At 40.5% G+C, this 21,596-nt stretch overlaps 2 protein-coding genes across 6 annotated transcripts in view; one reads left to right on the top strand and one right to left on the bottom strand.

Annotated features, from left to right (window-relative positions):
- Positions 1-15,604, bottom strand: part of Cdc26 (cell division cycle 26) — a 23,110-nt gene extending 7,506 nt beyond the window's left edge. The window contains exons 1-5 of one of the 5 annotated variants that reach the window (XM_010639381.3): positions 15,511-15,604; positions 11,765-11,891; positions 4,833-4,929; positions 1,902-2,011; positions 1,191-1,312 (exon numbers count right to left, since the gene is read on the bottom strand). In XM_010639381.3, coding sequence (XP_010637683.1) covers positions 1,191-1,271 — 81 coding nt within the window. In that variant the 5' untranslated portion in view covers positions 1,272-1,312; positions 1,902-2,011; positions 4,833-4,929; positions 11,765-11,891; positions 15,511-15,604. Of the gene's footprint in view, positions 1-1,190; positions 1,313-1,901; positions 2,012-3,056; positions 3,390-3,484; positions 3,699-4,819; positions 4,930-11,764; positions 11,892-15,510 lie in introns of those variants that run through there. The other 4 variants (XM_010639378.3, XM_010639379.3, XM_010639380.3 and 1 more) reach the window with 4 other exon arrangements.
- Prpf4 (pre-mRNA processing factor 4) lies at positions 3,608-20,156 on the top strand. Its single transcript, XM_010639377.3, has 14 exons — positions 3,608-3,845; positions 4,615-4,792; positions 6,066-6,252; positions 10,122-10,209; positions 10,600-10,679; positions 10,835-10,928; positions 11,505-11,599; positions 12,726-12,784; positions 13,709-13,832; positions 15,532-15,621; positions 17,322-17,444; positions 17,550-17,657; positions 17,744-17,862; positions 18,376-20,156. Exons 1-14 carry the CDS (start codon positions 3,819-3,821, stop codon positions 18,567-18,569), a joined length of 1,566 nt encoding a protein of 521 aa, XP_010637679.1. The 5' UTR covers positions 3,608-3,818; the 3' UTR covers positions 18,570-20,156.
- Positions 20,157-21,596: the final 1,440 nt, after the last annotated feature.

Consider the following 21,596-nt stretch of genomic DNA (forward strand, 5'->3'; position numbering starts at 1 on the left):
AAAAAAAAAAGTGGGGATCTAGTTCAGTGTGAAGGCCCTGACTCTGAAGAAAAAAAAAAAAGGTTGAAAAGAAAAGAACACTAGTGTGGCTCAGGTATAGACAGAAATGCAGAGGGTAACATGAGGTGAACTAGAGGGAGGTTCAAACATACAGAACATTGGAAGCCATGGTAAGAAATTCAGATTATATTCCAAGTACAGGAAGCCACTGAAGAGTTTTAAAAGACAAAAAGAATATGTGGAGAAAAAAATTTAAAGAATATTCTAGATACCCACCTGAAGAAAAATGAACTGGTAAGAGATAAATGGTAACATGACGACCATTTAGTATGCTATTACAATTGTATGCTATTACAGGGAGGGATGGATAGATCCTAGTATCTAGAACAAAGGATTTAGACAGATTGAACAAAAAGGGTGAGGCAGAAGGGAGGACTCAAGAATAACTGCTAGGTTTCTGTCCTGAACAGCTGGATGGACACTGAGGGGGAGGACTGATTTGAAGGACAAATCAAGAGGTTTTTGTTGTTTTTTTTAACATTTAAGAAGGCTAAATGGTGCCCACCCCTAGGCTATCAGGCCTCAATTCCTAGAACAGTGATGGTGAACCTTTTAGAGCTTTCAATGATACATACAGCACACTGTGGCACTTGTGCTGTAGGTTCACCACAGTTCTAGAACCTATAAATGCTGCCTTTAATAGGGGAAAATTTTGGCAGATGTAGTTATATTAAGGATCTTGAGCCAGGGAGATTCTTCTGGATTATCCAGGTAATACCGAAAACTATTCACATATACCCTTGTAAGAGGAAGACGGGGAGATTTCACAGACAGAAGAGGAGTGAGCAACGTGACCAGGGAGAAGACTGCTATGATGTGGCCACAAAAAAAGGAAACTTCAGCAGCCAACAGAAGCTAGAACAACCAAGACAGGGATTCTCCCTAGAGCCTCTAGAGGGAGTACAGCCCTTGATACCTTTATTTTAGCCCTGATGATACTGATTTAGATTTGTGGCCTATAAAACTATGAAAAAATAATTTACCTTGTTGTGAGATACCTGTAAAGCATCAAAATAGAGATTTCCAGTAAACTGTTGGTACAAGTCTAAGGTTCAGAGTCCCCTAGACTATCAGGTCCTTATAAACATTGTTTTAAATATCTCTTAAGGGTTTGAAAATTGTTCTTTTACCTCTAGGTCCTTTCGAATGTTCTCAAATTCTTCAATGTCATCAAGCTTTAGCTCCAGGCGCGTTGGTTTCCGTCGCAGCATACTGAGGTCAACACTAAGCGTGAGACCCAGTGAACTATTAGCTGTTAAAAGTGGTAGAAAAATGAGAGGTAGAAAAATGGCAGGTGATAAGTAGCAACTACAAATATGACTTTAATTTGTAAGTGTACATACTAAAGGGAAAGGCAACTCATTTAGATTCACACAGACTACTAAAGTCTCTAGGTGCCTGATTATTACATTTTCATTACACAATATGGAGATCTACAATACTGTAATTAAAAAAAAAAAACTTTCTGAGAGAGTTTAAAACAAGGTGCCAGTAAGAGACAATTATAGGCAAGAATCACTTTGATTTGATGCTACAGTAACATTCACAAAAATATGCTAGCTAAAAAACTCAAAGTAGTGGCCCATGCCTGTAATCCGAACTACTCAAGAGGCTGAGGCAGGAGGATCACTTGAGCCAGCTCAAGGTCAGCATGGGCAACATAGCAAGATACTGCCTCAAAAAATAAAAAAAGACCAATGCTATTATATCTTAGTTCATACAGTTACAGGGACAATGGACAAACCATTCAATTTAATCTGCTTTACAGAGGACTCATCAGAGATTGTGGTCACTCCTGGAGCCAAAATCAGTTTGCTAAATATCATAAAAACTGAACTTACCAATTCACAGAATTATCTTCAGGATCTAACTGGATTCTAAACAAATAAATCATTCACAAAACAAAATCTTCCTGTAGTCCAGATACAGAGTTAAAAGGCACGGTCACAATCTGTAGGAAAACAGACAAGTAAATAGTGCTACATAGAGTAATAAAGCTGGAGAGAGTAACACAGCAGGATTACACAGATCCGGATCCTACCGAACAGCCCTCATCCCAAAGCAGTCTGAGCTGCTCATGGGTGCGCAGGGATGTTAGGCCCCTGGGCTTCCTGTGGGGAAATTATCCCTATTTTACAAAGGAGTTGAAACAAGCTGTTCAGTTTGGTTAATAATGCTAGCCTCCTATAAAAATTACATATAGGTCAATATGGTGAGGCTTAAATGATGATGTAAATGAAAACTCTCATACACTATAAATTACTATTATATACTATATAGTTATATATAAAGATATAAATTACTATGATATATATATTATATCTAGAGTAAACAAAGGACTAGGAAGTCTACAAAAGAAGAAACATTCCTTTCTCCCACAAGGTTCAGGACAGATACAAATGATATCAACACAAAACACTGACATGTGGCATTTCAACTTGCTTTGTACTAATCAGAAACTATCTTTTTTTTTGTATGGGGATCAAATTCGGGTCCTTGCACTTGTGAGGCAGGTGGCAGAACCACCGAGCTAAATTCCCTGGTCCCCAGAAACTACCTTGAAGACAAACTTCCAAAGAGGGTAAGGAAGGATACTTGGAAGAAAAAACAACAACAAAAACAGAAGGCCTTTTCTGCCAACTATGAAAAACTCACCAACTCACCACTACAAGGCAGTATAGAGTTGGGGCTAACTAAACATGCCAGCTCTGGGGGACAGCAGGGGTTCTAACCCCACTATACTACTATCTTCAACGATTTAGCTCCTCAGAAGACCTTAGTTTCTGTCTGTACTTGTTCGTGACTTGAACGACATAATGTAGAGTAAGCTCTCGAAGCATAGCTTGACACTCAAGAAAGCGCTCAAAAAATAAATGGGGTAAGGCCGACTGGAATATAGGGTTGGGGAGAAGTCTGTTGTTTAGATCAACAAACACAAATATTTTTAGAATCTTTACCTCTACCCAGCCATATTGGGAAGAAAAAAAAGAAACCACCTTATCTTTATCGCTGACGTCCCAGCAACCAGCAGTGCAGAGGGCTGCTTGCGTGCAATTTTCCTGGCGCCTTCCTACCCATCATCCCATTCTTTTTAAAGAAAAGACTGACAACAATAAAGTCAAGCCGAAGTGCCTCCTCTAGATTTTTATTTTACTTAGATACTAGAGGTCTCGGAGTTTAAGCTCTCGTTATGGCCCAAACCCACGCCAAATTCATCCAGCTCAGAGGAGCCCGCGGGAGGCTTCCGGATCCTACCGAACAGCCCTCATCCCACAACACCAAGGCAGCATTCTTGGGTCTGGGGCTAGAGTTCCCATGGCAACATGGCCTTCCGCTCTGGGACGACGGAAAACTTCCCATAGGCCTGGGGACACTCGGTTCGCTCTCAAACTCAGTCCCCAGGCATGCGACTCGGGGTACCTACCTTTTTTCAAGCCTCAGCCCCTCCCGGAACCTCAGCTTCTCCTATGAACCTATTGCTTGGCCAAATGAACTACATTTCCCAGACTGCTCTGCCCGACTCTTCCCACAGAAGCTCGTCTTCCGCGAGCTTTCTTAGAAGGCTCTCCGTCACGCCCTAGGAGAAGTTACAAACTACAGTACTACGACTTCCATCATGTCTCGCGCCTTCCATGTCGCCGCGTCTGTCCTGACTCTCTTCCGGCTGGTGACGTAGTTCCGCTCTGCTGGGCGCGTAGTGGACTGTCTGAAACCTAGAGCGCGCCTGTAGCTGGGGTTTCTCGGCTCCGGAGCTCGGCATGGCTTCTTCACGAGCCTCCTCCACGGTACAGAGCTCTGCATCTCAACTCACTCTGGCGGGGAGCGCAGGGAGGGTGGGGGTGCCTGTAGGAATGGGCCGTTAGGGAGCAGACTCAGGAAATCTGGGGCCGGGGGGAAAGAATGTGCGACCCCGACGTCCTATAGAGAATGGAGCAGTGATCTCTAAGCGCCTTCCTGTGCTGTATCTCTTTGCACCTCTCCCATTGTGGCCCCGAACGATGAACACTTCTTACGACTAGTCCAAAAACGGTGCTCTGAAATGGAGAAGTGTTCTACCCAGGGTTTGTGTCCTTGGAATTTTAATACGGTCTCCTAACTTACTGACGCACATGTGAAAATGTTTGAAATATATAGAGCAGTAACGTTGTAACTTGGCCCCTCTTAGCACTGTTGGTTATTTCAGTTATCCTTGATGTTTCTCAAGTGATGAACAGTAAACTCAAGAATCATAAAATCGATTGCTCTGCCAGCAGAATTAACTAAACATGTTCCAAAGCAAACCTTTGATAGACTATCACCAAGAGAACTTAACTGGTTTTATCAACATCCTGTTTCCTATCTGCCAGATTTAAACAAGAGACTGAAACATCCGTCTCTCTAGTCCCGCAAATCAGTGAACAGCTTTATCTGAATAAAAGGCCTACTGCTCTTATTTGCTAATATATATATATATACCTTGAATTAGGAACCAAGCTCGGAATGATCATCCCTTGGGGAAATCTGGTAGATTGCTAAAAATAAGCCCTAGATTAATCCAGGTCTTTGATTTAACAGGCAACCAAAACTAAAGCACCTGATGACTTAGTTGCCCCTGTTGTGAAGAAACCACACATCTATTACGGAAGTTTGGAAGAGAAGGAAAGGGAACGTCTTGCCAAGGGAGAATCTGGGATTTTGGGAAAAGAAGGACTTAAAGCAGGCATTGAAGCAGGAAATATTAATATAACTTCTGGTAAGATGCAAATAAATTCATCATTACCTTTGGTACTCACGTTTTCTGTACTACTTGTTCTTAACGTCAAAAACTTCAGTTCTTGGGCTGGGGATTTAGTTCAGTGGTTCTGCCGCCTGCCTCGCAGACACAAAGACCTGAGTTCGATCCCCAGTGCCAAAAAAAAAAACAAAAAAAACCTTCAGTTCTTAAACTTAACTATTGTACATTTGTACTTTGCTTATACCCCTCTTAGCATCATCCTGAGAATTTTTCTTATAAGCTTTTATACAGTTTTCTTTCATGAATTATTAGTAATTTAATCAAATTTATTCAGTGCACATTTGGGTTCCAGTTGATTCCACGTGTCTTCTAGAGATCTAATAGAGTTCTAGCATTGGCAGGCAGCCAGAGTTGTTCAGAATTTTTTTTTTTGTTTTGGTACCAGATAATTGAACTTGGACCCTTGCGCTTGAGAGGCAGGCAGTGGAACCACTAAACTAAATCCCTGGCCCCACCATAATATTCTTTTTTAATTTTTCACTTATTTTTATTCAAAATGAAAACTTTTTCTTTTTCTTTTCTTTCTTTTTTTTTTTGGTACTGGGGATTGAACTCAGGATCTTACGCTTGCAAGGCAGGCACTGGAACCACTGGGCTAAATCCCCAGCTCTTGAAAACTTTTTCTTATAAAAGTAATAGTTTTATTTTAAAAGATCAATATGAAGTAGAAAATTTTGTATTGTTAGTTGGATGTATATAAGTTTTAATGTAGCTATAAAATACCTAATTTTTCTGTAGCTGAAGTGATGATGTATATATTTTGTTCTGCATTTTTCACTGTACATACTGAGGCTTTTTTGTTGTTTTTCTTTGTTTGTTTTTGAGACAGGGTCTTGCTGTGTGGTCCAGGATGGCCTTGAACTCACTATTCAGTCCAGTTTGGCCTCAAACTCACAGTGATCCTTCTGCCTCAGCATCCTGAGTGCTGGGATTACAGATGTGTGCCACAGTGCTCAGCTCACTGTACAAACTTGAGGATATCTTAACATGTCAGTAACAAGAGTGTTTTTGTTTTGTTTCGTTTTGTTTTTTGAGAAAGGGACTTGCTATCTAGTTCAGGCTGGCCTTGAACTCACTGTGTAGCCCAGTTTGGCCTTGAACTTAAGGCTCTTCTCCCTCAGCTTCAGGAGTGCTGGGGTTATAGGCATTCACCACCACCCCCAGCTTAGAAAAAAATTTTTTCCCCATTTGAAGATCTGGTGACTGTACTGATTTTTCTTTTTTCTTATAGGAGAAGTATTTGAAATTGAAGAGCACATCAGTGAGCGACAGGCAGAAGTATTGGCTGAATTTGAGAGAAGGAAGCGAGCTCGACAAATCAACGTTTCCACAGATGACTCAGAGGTCAAGGCTTGCCTCAGAGCCTTGGGGGAACCCATCACACTTTTTGGAGAGGGCCCTGCTGAAAGAAGAGAAAGGTGCCCTTTCTAAATATTTCCTTCTTTATTAATCATTGGGTTCTAGTTCCAAATCTGATTGACGTTCTAGCTGAAACTTTGATGTCTGAGATATTGTTAACAATATCTTGGGTTGCGTTTATATAGTTTAGCTTTTGGTCGCAGTCTTAGACCAGTTTTATTCCACTACTGATTTCTCTTTATGAACTGTGAAGAGGGTGCCACTATACTCCCTTCCCACTCCAGGATGAAATTTTGAGTTGGATAAACATTGTTGAGCTTTGAAAACTTGGATGTCACTTACAGTCCATATTAATGGAACGTGATCAGTATTTTTTGGATATAATTAAAGGTGTTGTCCTTGGATAATGCTCTTGTGATTTTAAGGTTGTGAAGTGTTAGACAAGCGTTGGTTGTATGCAGTTATGAGGCTACTACCCTCTTGACTATCCTGATGGGGTCCTCTCTCTCCATCATCAGCCTTTTTGGAAAGCTGCTTTATGTTTACACCAGTAAGGTCCTTATTCCTCATCTATTCTTCAACCCATTGCAAACTGATCAACCCTTATCACGTGGAAATTGTGCTTTATAAAAGTCACTAGCCCATCTTTACTAAAATAGCCCTAGTGTATTGGCAGATATCCCACCTTAAAGTGCTCACTTTCCTTCTTTCTCAAAAGGCCAAATCCTTCTCTTCTGATTTTGCTTCTGTTTCGTCAGCTCATTCTTTTCACTTTCTAAGCCTCTTTTCCTCCCTGCCTCCCCCCTTCCCTCATTCCAGTACTGGATATTGAACTTGGGCCCTTACATATACTAGACAAACACTCTACTCCTGAGCTACATCCGCATCTCTTTTTTAAAATTTTACTACTATTTAAATTTTGAGATGTGGTCCTGCTAAGTTGCCCAGACTGGCCTTGAATTTACAATCTTCCTACTTCAGTCTTCCAAGTAGCTGAGATTACAGATGTGTGCCACTCTGTTTGGCTTCTTGCCTAGCATTTAGAGGCTGCAGTTCTTTGCCTAATGCTGTACTCACTCTAGGCCAGTGCTGGCAAACCTTTTAGAACTCTCAGTGGTAAAGCCAGCTGCAGCATGTGTGCCATAGGTTCACCACCACTGCTTTAGGTCACATCTGTGGCATCATTTCCTTTGTCTATTCTGCAGACTTCTTGTAGTCCGGGTATCCTACAGGCTCTTCAAACATGAGATGTCTAAGTCGAAGTCTGTGCCCCACGTCTCCTGTTTGCAGATGGCAGTTACCATTCATGTAGTCCTTAGCTGACAACCTCCCTGACCTCCTTTTTTATCCACCAGCAAAATCCTGTCGGTCTTTATTGGTGAAGTGCTCCTCCAGCCTGTCTTTGCTCTGTCTCCATTGCTTTCACATCTAGACTGCTGTGCTATCTGCAAATGTGTTAATAATTTCTTGCATAAAATCCGACAGTGCCTGGGCCTAGGAATATTGCTCAGTGGTAGAACACTTACATAGTATTTCCAAGGCCCTGGGCTTGATCACCACTACCACAAAAAAAATAAAATAAAATGAAACCTAGAGGATCTTCCCATTACACTAGAGGTAAAAAACAAACAAAAACTAATCATCTTCAGTGTAGTCTGCAGCCTTATCTTGTACCACTCTCACCAATTTACTAGACTAGCTGAATTGGTAGCCCAAAATACTCAACGTTCTTTTACTGTATTTCCCACTTTAATTTTCTTTTTGTTCTCTCTTACCTTTAGGGACTTTTAGTTCTTGGGTTCAGCATAAATGCGACCTGTTCTAAGTCTACTTAGAACTAGTATAGTTCACATCTGGCCCTTTGCAAAGTGTGTCTCTCTGTTTTCTATCAAAGTACATAGTTTTCTTAGCTTTTTTGGTTGTTTATTGCCTTCTTCACCAGCAAAGTCTGTCTTACTTCATTGTGATATCCCTTAGATGAATGCCTTGATTCCCTGCTGCCACTGTCTTTAATTCAATTCCACCAATATGACTCAGAATAACTTTCTGCAGCTGTATATAGTCTTGTCTCCCAGCCTTTATTTTTCCTTCTCCAGTCTCTTCCTGCTATTCCAAAGACCTTTCTCAAATGTAAACCCTCCTTGGCATAATATTAACAGCTCTCAGTGACCTGGCCCCCCTAACTTTCCAGCGTTATCCTCTACCATTCATTTTATATTCCATGCTCAGCTGTTTGACTACATGTCATTCCAGGCTCAACAAACCTACAGACCTTTGCATTTGACAGTCTGCCTTACTGTCATTTTCCCATTTTTGGTTCCGTGACCTGACAGAGGACTCAGTTTACGTTAACATCCTTTCTCTGAAGCCTTCCCTGGTTGTCCATGACTATGTTTGGTTCCCCTTTTGTATTCTCCTTTAGCACTATGCTTATGGTACGGATTGTAATGTGCTGTAGTTTCATTACTTTCTCTCTTCCTCCTAGAAGTGTGCTACTTGAAATTTGTAACTATTTCTTAGTCATTGTTGTATAGTTAGCACCTGAGTAAGGACCCGCCACATTGTGGAATTCAGTGAAATGTGGCTGTCTTCACAGGCTGGGTAGTGGAAGTGTACAGGCTAGGTGACTGAATGGAAGAGAATAATTGCTTATAGCTGGATTTAGAACTGTAGAGGATCTTGAAATAAAGATTGAGTGAAAGATATCACACTGAAGTTGTGCATAATGGCACACACCTATAACTGCAGCACTTTGAGGTGTTTATTTTGTTGTTGTGGTGGTGGTTGTTTTTTGAGACAGGGTCTCACTATGTAGTTGAGACTGACCTGGATCTCTGTGTAGCTCAGGCTGGTCTCTGAACTTTTCAGCCTCCGGAGTGCTGGGATTACAGGCGTGGGTCACCGCACCCGGTTTGAGATGTTGATTTTTGAAACAGGGTCTCACTGTGTAGTTCAGGCTGGTCTTGAACTCACAGTGATGCTTCTGCCTCAGCCTCCCAAGTGCTGAGATTACAGGTGTCCCACTTTGGGATGCTGAGCAGGAGCATTGAAAGTTCAAGCTCAACCTGGGGAACTTAGTGACTTAGCAAGACTAATCTCAATACTGAAAATTAATTAATTAATTAATTTATTTATTTATTGCTTTCTGGTTTTTTGAGACAGGGTCTCACTATGTAGATGAGACTGACCTGGAACTCACTGTGTAGCTCAGGCTGGTCTCGAACTCACAACGATCCTCCTGCCTCAGCCTCCCGAGTGCTAGGATTACAGGTGTGCGCCACCACACCCGGCTTCATACTGAAAATTTAGACATGCTCACTTGACACACATGCATTTGCTGGAGGTTTGATTGGTAAGGGTAGTAAGTAGACAGTATTTTCCCCTCTGCTTTGGTTTTCTTGTCCATGGTTTTAGTTATCCATGGTCACCCACAATCCAAAAATATTAAGTGGAAAATTACAGAAATGATCAGTTTATAAGTTTTTATGATTGTACACCATTCTCGGTAACATGATATGTTGCACTGCCCTGCTCCATGCCACCCTGAAGGAAAATCATCTCTTTGTCTCTCATATTCACACTATAGGACAATCTCCTCATTGGTATGTGCAGTATAATATATTTTGAGGGGGTGGGGAGAAGAGGCCACATTCATATAGCTTTTATTACAGGGTATTGTTACAATTGGTCTAATTGTTAATTCCTTATGATGCCTAATTTATGAATTAAACTTTGTCATAGGAATGTATGAATAGAAAAAAAAATACATAGTGTATGTAGAAGTCAGTACTCCCCATGGTTTCAGACATTTCAGGATTCACGGGACCTTGAGACGTACCACCTTGCAGAGAGGGGTTGGGGAGGGACTGCTGTATCTCTGACAGTCTTAACCACAACTAAGTTTGTATTCTCATCTTTTGGGTTACAGGTTAAGAAATATTCTCTCAGTGGTCGGTACTGATGCCTTAAAAAAGACAAAAAAAGATGATGAGAAATCTAAGAAGTCCAAAGAAGAGGTAAAATATGTCTTTGGCTTCCCAGGGTAAACAAGAAAGAAAGGACTGCTCTTGTCTGTTTCCAAGTGGTTTTCTTGGAGGAGGAGGAGGAAAGTGTTTTTGAAGCTTCTACCATACAGGAATACTTGTTGACAATAGCTTGTGATTCTTGTGTGAATGTGAGAGAAGCTACCTGAGTTTTTAGGAAAGAACCATAGTACTCTTAGTGTAACTCAGGAAACCATCTTATAAGACATCATAGAAAGAAATATAGTAGAAAGTACGCATGCCTGACTTCATCATATTACTGAACTAATCTACCTTCTTTGTAGGAAGTTACACTGTAGGATACAGCTGTGGGAGGCACAGGTGTGCTTCACTTAACCTTTCTGCTCTTGATTTGTCTTCCAGTATCAGCAAACCTGGTACCATGAAGGACCAAATAGCCTGAAGGTGGCTAGACTGTGGATCGCTAATTATTCACTGCCCAGGTAAGCAGAGTGGCTAGAAGAAAAAAGAAACTTACTCTTTTACAAACTGAGGATTGGCTTTATTGTGTTGGTGGTTATGTGAAATTAAGTTATAGTTGTGTGCACACCCTTATTGCCACCCCTTTGATCTTAGTAATAATGCTTTTGTTTCACAGGGCAATGAAACGCTTGGAAGAGGCCCGTCTCCATAAAGAGATTCCCGAGACAACTAGAACATCCCAGATGCAAGAGCTGCACAAATCCCTCCGGGTAAGGTGTTCTCAGTGATTGTCCAATACCTTATCTTACTAGATTTTTCTACTTTGGTCCACATTGAGTTAAAGGTAAAGGCAGCTACAGTTGTTTCTCCCTGTTGGAGCTATTGTAGTGTGGATGGCACCATCAGTTATGGCAGCAGCAACCTGCTATGCTTTGTATTCAGCAAAGGCCAATGGTTTTACTCTTGACTTCTTTCTTTTTGTATGTCACACCTGTTTTAAATCTCTCTGAGGTTTTCTGTTTCTATGTAGCTACATAGAGTGATAATAAGATTAGAAAACAGCTAAATTAACAGATGAGCCTTGATTTCATTCACTCTTTAACATAAGTATCTCCTAGCAAAAGCATAAGAGTCTTGGGATGGGTTAAAACTGAAGGGTAGGGGGCTGGGGATTTAGTTCAGTGGTTCCACCACCTGCCGCACAAGCACAAAGTCCCGAGTTCAATCCCCAGTACCAAAAACAAAACCTGAAGGGTGGGTAGGTAGGTAGGTTGGTTGGTGGAAAAGCCAAGGGATTCTTGAACTAGCCTATTAATGATCACAATTGTCTTTTTTTTTTTTTTAAGTCTTTGAATAATTTCTGCAGCCAAATTGGGGATGATCGGCCTATCTCCTACTGTCACTTTAGTCCCAATTCCAAAATGCTGGCCACAGCTTGTTGGTAAGTTCCATTTTACTAAATGAGGGAAAAGCTCAGAAAAAATATATATAATCTGTCCTAGCTATTTCTTCATCCTCTGCCTTTCATGGTCACACCAAACTACAAATGCTGGGGCTCTACCTGCTGAGTAATAAGATGGCTTTGTTTAAAGTTCATACTGTTTACCAGAGATCCATGGGATATAGCAGTCTGTCATGTTCTCAGCACCGGCTCTTTGGCGATAGTGAGTTTATAGACCAGCTTCTGTGATCTAGCTAAGATGCATAATACCTTTAAGCTTCAGTGTTCTTTTCTGTAAAGTAGAGTGAAGTGTTTATAAAGCGTTTTGCCTTGATATTGCCTAGAATACATTAAGAACTTGGAAAATGTTCATTAATGGTTTTATCTTTGTTGTCTCCTTACTACCACATATGCAGAAAACTCTTAGGATGTTATAACTTTGTTGTTTGACTTTGGGGAGGGAAGCTTTCATTGAATATGCACAGGAACTACTTAACTAGGCAGAAATTTAGATGGTGATTCAAGGAAAAGCCAAAGATCTGTGCAGATCAGTCCACCTCTCCCAGCCTTAGTTACCATAACTCTAAAGTAAAAACGGCTATTCTTGCCTTATCTACCTCACAGGTCTGTTACAAAGATCTTTTGAGGTCATACATATATACTACATATAAAAAAAATTTCTTAGAAAATCTAAAACAAAAGTATTTTTTAATTTAATTATTTTGTAGGTGGCAAATGAGATTCAAATTTAAGATAGTATACAAGATCCCAATAATGAATGTAACTGTACTATATACCTAAAATGTACCAATAAACTCAATTTAAAAAAAAAAAACAAATTTTAAGATAGTATCTTTTTAAATGGATAATTTGTCCTGTCTTCCCTCACAGTTTGATCCAAAAGTTAAGAATAGCAGCTTGTGTACATTATAGTTGAGTAGAGCCCTCTGGTTGTCTCTGCTGGCTTTGCACTTTCCTCTGTAACACTTCACATTATGAGCTTTTTCTTTTTTCTTTCTGTCACTATAAAGTGTATGGGGTAAGAAGAGATTGTCCTTATGTTACCAAGATACCTTTTCCTTCCCAGACCACCCCTGGCTGAGATGCTTTCCTTTATATTTGTTAGGAGTGGGCTTTGCAAGCTCTGGTCTGTTCCCGATTGTAACCTCCTTCACACTCTTCGAGGTAAGTTAGAATCTTGTTCAGATCACAGTCTTCCCAGCATAAGCTCTGTTTAGCTGTAAAACTGCCTGGCACTCACACCCCACGCTGCATTGACTTTTCTTAAAATTAACTAATTAATTCCTTCCTTTCTTCCTCCCTCCCGTCCCCCTGTCCTTTGTTCCTTTTCTTTCTTTCCTTCTTAGATGAGAACTTGTGCAATTACTCATGACTGAACTCATGATCCCCTTGCCTCATCCTCCCGAGTAGCTGAGATTAATAGCACTCATTGCCAGTTCATTCTTTTTTTTTTTCTTTTTGAGACAGGGTCTCACTGTAGTTGAGTTGAGACTGACCTGGAACTCACTATGTAGTCCAGGCTGGTCTCAAAATCACAGTGATCCTCCTGCCTCAGCCTCCTGAGTGCTGGGATTACAGGCGTGTGCCACCACACCCGGCCCACCAATTGATTCTTGATTTGATTTAATGTGGTTTGGTTTTCTTAGACCACAAGGCCAGATTGTAGTGACTGTTACAGCTTTCACCTCATGTCCAGCCACTCTCTTAGCATTTTCCAGTGTTTAAACCAAAACGCACAGGGTTTTGGGTTTTTGTTTGTTTGTTTGTTTGTTTGACTTTTTAAATGTCCATTTTTAATAGTTTTTGTTGTTGTTTTGTGTGTGTGTGTCTGTGTGTCTGGTACTGGGAATCCGACTCAGGACCTTGTACTTGCCAGGCAGGCATGGCGTTGCTGAGCTGCATCCCCAGCCCTGAATAGTTCTTTTTGTTAATAGTATTTGTCCACACTTGTTCCCTAATATAAACTTATTTGTGTTACAATACTCATCATAGTCTTCATTTTTCATTTAAGTTATAAAAAGGCAAGACCCCATTAACTTTTCACCTCTTACACATTTTTTTTTTTTTTAACCTCTTACACTTCTTTAGGCCATAATACAAATGTAGGAGCAATTGTATTTCATCCTAAGTCCACTGTCTCATTGGACCAAAAAGATGTCAACCTGGCTTCTTGTGCTGCTGATGGTTCTGTGAAGCTTTGGAGCCTTGACAGGTATTGCCATTCTCAGTCCATATTGCCATCCCTAAAGTAGGTAGGTGATTAGCTGGTCCTTACAACCTCAGGTTAAGGATCTGGCATTAACCCCAGAGATAATGCAGGAGTCAGTATAATATAATGTGAAAATAGAATGGACAGTTCTTTCTTAGACCTCTTCTTACTGCAGGAGATGTTCCAGGTTTTTCTAAATGTTAACTTTGGGCCCCCATTTTTTTTTTTCTTTATTTCGGTACCGGGAATAGAACTCTGGACCTTGTATTTACAGGCAGGTGCAGTACCACGAGACCAAATCCCCAGCCTGGGGCCTCAATTTGTTGTCTCTAGCATGGTGACCATTGTTCTCAGCTCCGTTTATTATGGAGAGATCTGAACTACCTCTTACACAGTAGATTAACTATAGAAAAATATACTGTTTGGTAGAAGCCTGAAGATACTAGTTTTGGCAGCCTAGTGGTTCTTAACACACAGTCATGGGGGAGAGGAGAGCAAGGTTTTGTCTGGTATATAGCCAAGGAACACTCCGGGTACCAGCGTCATCTTTTTCCTAGGATGTATTTTCCGACTGACAGGTTTTTTTTTAATAATGTTATTTTTACTCGTTGCCACCCCCCCCACCCCTCAAGATGTTAGAAGCACCATGTTGGCTAAAATATGAATTCAGCTGCTTTATTTTCTTTCTTTGGGAAAACACAGGAAGGTTTTTATTCCTGAGTTTTTTAAAGAGCTAATTTGTATCTCCAGTCCTTACCAGACTGGGTCTTTACCTATGAGCACAGGCAAATTTTAATTGGCTTTCGTAATACTTAGCAGTGTTTATCCCCCTAGGGCTCTGGCTAGTTCCATGTGTGCACACTGATAAAAGTTACCTTCTTAATTGCCCTCTTTAGAGTTCATGTTTATTTCCTTTCACTGGTGTTTCAGATCTTTTCTGTGGTTGCTGTGTAGCTGAATTTAATGACCATCAAAAAGAGGCAAAGCCTCTGTCTACTTAGGAGTTCCTTTTTCCATTTGCATCCTTGAATAGTCTTAAGATTTGAGAAAGATTTACCAAAACTGTTTAAACCTTCACTCGCCTATCTTTATCAAAATATGTTTTCTTTCTAGAATTCAAGCACTGCTTTGGTGTTTATCAGGCTAAAGTACTTTATTTTTCTTTAATCCTAGATGGTATACCATTAAGAATTTATTAGCACAGTGAATTGAAGATAGTGGTCAGTTTGCCCTGTAGGTACATGAAATTACCTCAAATTTTTTGTTTTGTTTTTTTGAGACAGAGTCAATGTAGCTCAGGCTGGCCTTGAACTCACTATGTATTCCAAACTGGTCTCAAACTCATGGCGATCCTCTTAGCTCAGCCTCCCGAGTTCTGGGACTACAACAGTTGTGAGCCACCATGCCCAGCCACTGCCCAAGTATTTTAAACCTTGTGAAGTGACCTAAATTATTGTTAACCTTAATGTGGAAGATTTTGTTTATTTATGTGTCTTTGCTGTTCTGGGTGTTGAATCCAGGACATGTTAGGCAAGCGCTTTACCCTGCCTAACCCTAATACTTTAACAGATTGTAAGTATAGTTACACTTCAGTCACTCCTCTTATACAGAGTGGCTTTCTCTGTGCAACAGTAAATAAATTCAATGAATATTTACAGGTCTTACAAAAGCGTGTACTTACATATGTTTGGTTCCTTTTCAGTGATGAACCAGTGGCAGATATTGAAGGCCATACAGTACGGGTGGCCCGAGTCATGTGGCATCCATCAGGACGTTTCCTGGGCACCACCTGGTAACCCCTCACCTTCTGTCCTATTCATACAGGCCTATGGTGTTTTATTAACCTGTTTAGTTATCTGCTGGGTAAATATTTAAGCAGAGATCTTCAGGTGGGACTTTCTTAGGCTGTTGTGAACCAGGAGAATGTGTATGATATAAGGAGAGCTAAGTATATTTGCTTTTAAATTGCCACAAGTGAGTTGGAAGTATAATTTTTGCCCCTACACATAGTATTAAATCTCTGCCAACAAATAAATTTCCCTTTCTGGTTCTGTCAATTCATTGAGACTAGAATCTGTTAAAGAACTTTTTCTTTGAGGTAAAATTAACACATAGTGGAATAGATCTTTTTAAGTTTACAATTTGATCTTCTCAAATACATGGCACCTTTGCGACCCCCATCACTGTCAATATGTAGAACATTTCTATCACCCAGAAAAGTTCTGTCATGCCCCCTGAATCTGTTCCCTTTTTCAAAGAAACCACTGATCTGATCTCTGTTATTATAAATTCTATCCATTCATATTGCGTGTACGCATCTGTGTCTGGTTTTTTTCACTTAGTGGAACACTTTTAAGATTCATTCCTCTTGTTGCGTGTGTCAGTAGTTCCTGTTTGTTGCTAAGGAATAGTTCATTGCGTGTGCCTCAGCTTATCTATTCTCATGTTGATGGGACGCTTGCACTTGTTTCCACTTTTTGGTGAGTCAGGCTGAATCTGTTATAAATATTCAGGGTGTTTTATGGACATATGCTTTTTCCTTTCTCAAGTAAATATCTTAGAGTACAATTGCTGGATCATAGGGTAGATGCACACATAAATTTTTTTAAACTTGCAATTTTTCAAAGTGGTTGTACAATATTATATTCCCAAAGCTTTGGATGCTTCGCTTCTTTCCAACATTAGATGTCATCAATCTTTAACATTTTACCCAGTGTAAAATCAAGTGTGTAGTGATACCTTAAGGCTTTTTTGGTTGTTTTGCAGTACTGGGGATTGAATCCACTATCTTTGCACTTTTTTAAATTTTTTATTCTTGAGAAAGGATCTTGCTAGGTTGCCCAGGATGGCCCCAGACTTGCAGTCCTCCTGCCTCAGACTCCCAGAGTTTTGGGATTGTGGGTGTGTACCACCACACCCAGGTTTGTTACTAATTCTTCTTGCCCTGGTAACTATTGGTGTTGAGTACTTTGTTGCATGATTACTGATCATTTGCACGTCCTTTTTTGTCTTTATTTCCATGTGCATAGCCAGTTCCTCCAGCATTTACTGAGGTGGCTTTTCTTTCTCTGTTGAGTTACATTGGTGTCCTTGTTGAAACATTCAACTGTATCTGTGTCCAGATCTGTTTCTGTACTCTCTGTTCCCTCCCATTGACTTGTTTGTCTCCGATTTCTGTTTGCCCAACATCCAGTTTATATAGATCCAGTGAAGGAAGGGATATGATAGTGAAATGAAGGAAAAACAAAAGACAATAGAATCTTGGCAGGACCATTCTTAGGAATTCTATTCTTAAATTAATCCACTGGAATGGGTTAATAGGAAGTCCATGGTTTCCTGGTTAGCAGTGTATATTGCCAGGAAGGAATTTCTTATTAATATGGCTGAATGGTTTCACAGGTGTAAGTTAAGCTACAATTATTTATAGTACCTTCGAGAAAGTGACTCATTTTGCTGGTTGACTGTAATGTGGTTTGGTTTGGTTTTTTAAAGTTATGATCGTTCGTGGCGCTTATGGGATTTGGAGGCTCAAGAGGAGATCCTGCACCAAGAAGGCCACAGCATGGGTGTATATGACATAGCCTTCCATCAAGATGGCTCTTTGGCTGGGACTGGGTAAGGCTTCTTCAACAAAAGCAAGGGCAGCTCAGTAGTCTCACCTCTTACAGATGCCTGCTTCTGCAGAGAACTGGATTCACTGTTTGTGTATTATCTCATCAGGGGACTGGATGCTTTTGGTCGAGTTTGGGACCTGCGCACAGGACGTTGCATCATGTTCCTAGAAGGCCACCTCAAGGAAATTTATGGAATAAGTTTCTCCCCCAATGGGTAAAATGAGCTTGCTGAATGAGGGGCTGAGAGAGTTCTTTAGACAGTAGTTTGTTTCTAACTTTGATAATGCACCTGATCCACAGCTACCACGTTGCAACTGGAAGTGGTGACAACACCTGCAAAGTATGGGACCTTCGACAGCGGCGTTGCATCTATACCATTCCTGCCCATCAGAACTTAGTGACTGGGGTCAAGTTTGAGCGTAAGCTTCTCCTGTTTTAGGCCTAAACACCAGAAAGGAACTTTCTTGGAATATAGGTTAGGCTTTAGCTTAGCGAAGAAGTGGAAGGGGATATAATTTGACCTCTGATAAAGGAGAAAATTACAATTCTGTTCCCTCATGCCATGCCCCTATACTGAGCTATGGTAAAGAATGCTTCTTGTTGCCAGGAAGTAAAGGACTTCCATGAATACTTTGCTTCATTCTTTCCTCCATGGACATTCTTAGCACTGGATTGTTAATATTATTTTACATGATTATCTACCTGGGAAAGAGCCTAAAGTTCTTAATAATGTTACTTTTCAGTCTACCTTCATTGTCCCCTTTTCCTGGAAACCTAGTAGCAATATAGAATCAGTATGTTGGGTCTTTCTGAATGTTGAAATACCTTCTTTTTCAAAATAGTATGTTTAGGCAGATTTTTATGCTTTTATTTTCTTAAGCTCTTTTGAATACTTGAATCCTTCAGATGACTCCCTTTCTTCTCTCCCATAGCTATACAGGGGAACTTCTTGCTCACAGGCGCCTATGATAACACAGCCAAAATCTGGACCCACCCAGGCTGGTCCCCCCTGAAGACTCTGGCAGGCCATGAAGGCAAAGTGATGGGCCTGGACATTTCTTCCGATGGGCAGCTCATAGCCACTTGCTCGTATGATAGGACCTTCAAGCTCTGGATGGCTGAATAGGCAAGGCCATTGGAGGAGGACTCACATCAAGCTGCTCCTTCAGAGCCATTTCCCTCAAAAGAAAAGAATTGATGTATTTTATTTTTTTCTATCATGTTTCCTGTCAATTACCAAGTATAAATACTCAGTAAAATTGATTTTCATGTCAGCTCCCCAGCAGGCAGCCCAGTCCCTATGTGGTGGCAAACCCCTTTCATGGTTGGAGATTCAATTCTCATCCTCAGGCCTTGCCACAAATATGTAGACATTGTTTTCATTAATTTTCGTTTAAATGTTCTACCATTTTTCTCACAGCACTCAATCTTGTGACTACTCTGCATTTCTAGTTCTCAAAACTTACCTTTTCATAACATAGGATATGCTTCATGACTCCATGTGATCCACCCAGCAGGAAGGTGGCTGGACTGTATTCCAGAAGCCCTGGCACATTGAGGTTGAACAATGCCTGTCCTGACATCCTGACAGCAGCCCTTTTCCTCTCGTTGAGAATGAGAGGTGAAGCGGTAGACTGCAGCCAAGCGGGCGGATCAGGCAGGGAAGAAGACTGGACATTTCTGTGGAATTCACTTGAAATGCTGACTGCGTCAGGAAACTCAGAACCAGACATTTGCTTGGTCAGAAAATGTCTTCCCATTTTGCTTTAAGTTTGGCATCCTTCCTGTTACCTTAGAACACAGCCATTGTGTCAAGATTCAGAGAAATTTTTGGAATTGTACAGCTCTATTGTACAGCTTCCTTTCTGTTGCTTAAGTGATGTACCTCACGTATTAAAGGGTATTTCGTGTCCAAATAACCGAAAAAATCCCTAGTGGGCATTCCTAAACATGAACCTTTCTCTTTTTTACGTATTTGCTAAGAGTAAAATCTTACCATTAAAAAAAAAAAAAAGAAAAAAAGAAAAAAGAAAACTTGCTTAAAATATTTTTTAGGGGGCTGGGGATATAGCTCAGTATTAGAGTATATGAAGCCCTAGAATTCAATCCCCAACATCTCAAAAAAAAAAAAATCTGAAGTTAAAAATTTCCTGACACCTAGCCATTAATCCAAGGAGGTCTTTTTTTTAAATTTAAGATGTGGATTACTTCAATTTCTGTCTCCTGGATAAAGACTGTTCTTACCCTTTTTCATAGAAAGTAAGGGCTACCAGCCTCATAGCCAGACTAACAACTGTATGTGGGCTCCGTAATTCTTACCAGTTGTGTAGTGATTCCTCCCCCACTTTCTACCCCAGATACACATCCTCTGGACTCTGAAATGACACAGTAAATTTACACATGTAGAGGAATTTGGAAGGAGAAAGTACATGTAAAGAATTAAGGGCTTTATAATAGCTTCCCTTGAATGTTCAAACTTTTCATTTGCTGTTCCAGAGATGGAGGATAGCCTTGCCTCTATTCTGGAATTTGGAATGTGTGATTGTAGCTTAATGTACTTTTTAATCTGATTTCAATTATAACCAAATAGTGGCATTTCCTGTGTAGGCTAAGCCTTGGAATTCTCAAGTCTACCCCCTGCCCCATTGGATATTTTCATTTCTATATCTTTTATGGTTTACTATGAAAAGAAACCATTTTTGTAGTATGTGTAAAATGATGGACATTAATATATTTGCATCTGACTTATAGTATGCTAACAAAGATTTTCATTTTCTCAAGTTTATACTCTTAGTTTCCTTAGACTTGTCTTTTGTTTATTGGTGGTTCCAAAAGGGTAACTTTGGGGCTAAAATGTCTCATCTAACCCTTTGGCAGAATATTTGGTGGAATTACCATTTCTTCAGACATCATTGTAAAAATGGTTTGCTGAGGAACCCAAAGCCCGATGTAGCATTTCATGATGACACAAATCATGACATCATAGCCACCACTTAACAGGACGCTTAACTTCCTCCCTGCATAACATACCAGACACATTTGACATACTGTTTGACCCCTCACAATCGTGAATTTATTCCCTTTTTACAAGGCAAACTGATACTTAAAAGAAGTAGCTTGCTCAAGATTACCTACCTAGTAAGTGGTGAAACTGAATTTGAGCCCTGGTCTGTTTAACCATTTGTGATCTTACAAAAGAGACTACAGGACTGAGCAAATTGGCCACCCTGCCAGCAAGGCCATTACAGCCATCGTGGCCCATTTCCTATATGAAGTCACTGACTGACATGATGCCAAATGGAATTCACTGTTGCTGTCTTGTGAGCTTAGGAGCAGCCTATTGTGTTATTCAGTAAGATGGCTATTTACATTTTGGAGTAACTGACAGTAAATTGAGCATGCCGGCAGGTCTCAAGTGTCCACCTCTGCGCAAAACAGAAATACCCTCTTGGTTCACTATGAAAGGTGTTCCCACACATTTCCAAATGCCCTGCAAGAGACTGACTGATCCAGTGTTAGAACTTCTGGATGTGAAAAGAGAAGATGCTATAATGTTTTAAGCCTATCTTCCCATCTGAAGAAACTCAGACCTGTGTCTTACTTGGAGGTATATCAACCACTCCAAGAATAAAAGTTCTACTTTGAGTGAAAGAACTCTATCACTTATTAGCAAGGCGGTCTTAAGGCGGCCAAGCTTCCAGAGCCTGAGTTTCATCAACAAAGTGGTGAAGCTTGCTTAGACCAGCAGGCCATACTGTAGAGGCAGACGTCCGTTTCTGGGCATCCCCTGGCTCCTCTGCGCCCTGTACTGAACAGCTGGAGCCTGTCCCTCTTAGCTCAGACAATGATATCATTGCCTTACCTACCTGCCACAAAATTAAGGAGCAAATATGTGTAAAGAAATGAAGTCAGTTGGGGAGAGGTTGAGTCCCAGCATCAGTGTAATTATCTTTGATGGTGAAAATGGAGAGATGTGGGTCCCTGGTGGAATAAGTAGGCAGCTTTCCAGTTTTGTATTGGAGAGTTTTTCACATTAGAACTTAAAACTTTTATTTGGCTAAGTGCAAGAAATACATCTCTCACCTATTAAGACCCTTAAGAAGAATTTATAGAAGGTGGTCCCATTAAACGCCATTTAAAAAATAAAACTGGG

The sequence above is a fragment of the Fukomys damarensis genome, unplaced genomic scaffold, assembly GCF_012274545.1.
Source record: "Fukomys damarensis isolate Sample0158 unplaced genomic scaffold, DMR_v1.0_HiC HiC_scaffold_36, whole genome shotgun sequence".
In the NCBI taxonomy this organism is placed as follows: Eukaryota; Metazoa; Chordata; class Mammalia; order Rodentia; family Bathyergidae; genus Fukomys; species Fukomys damarensis.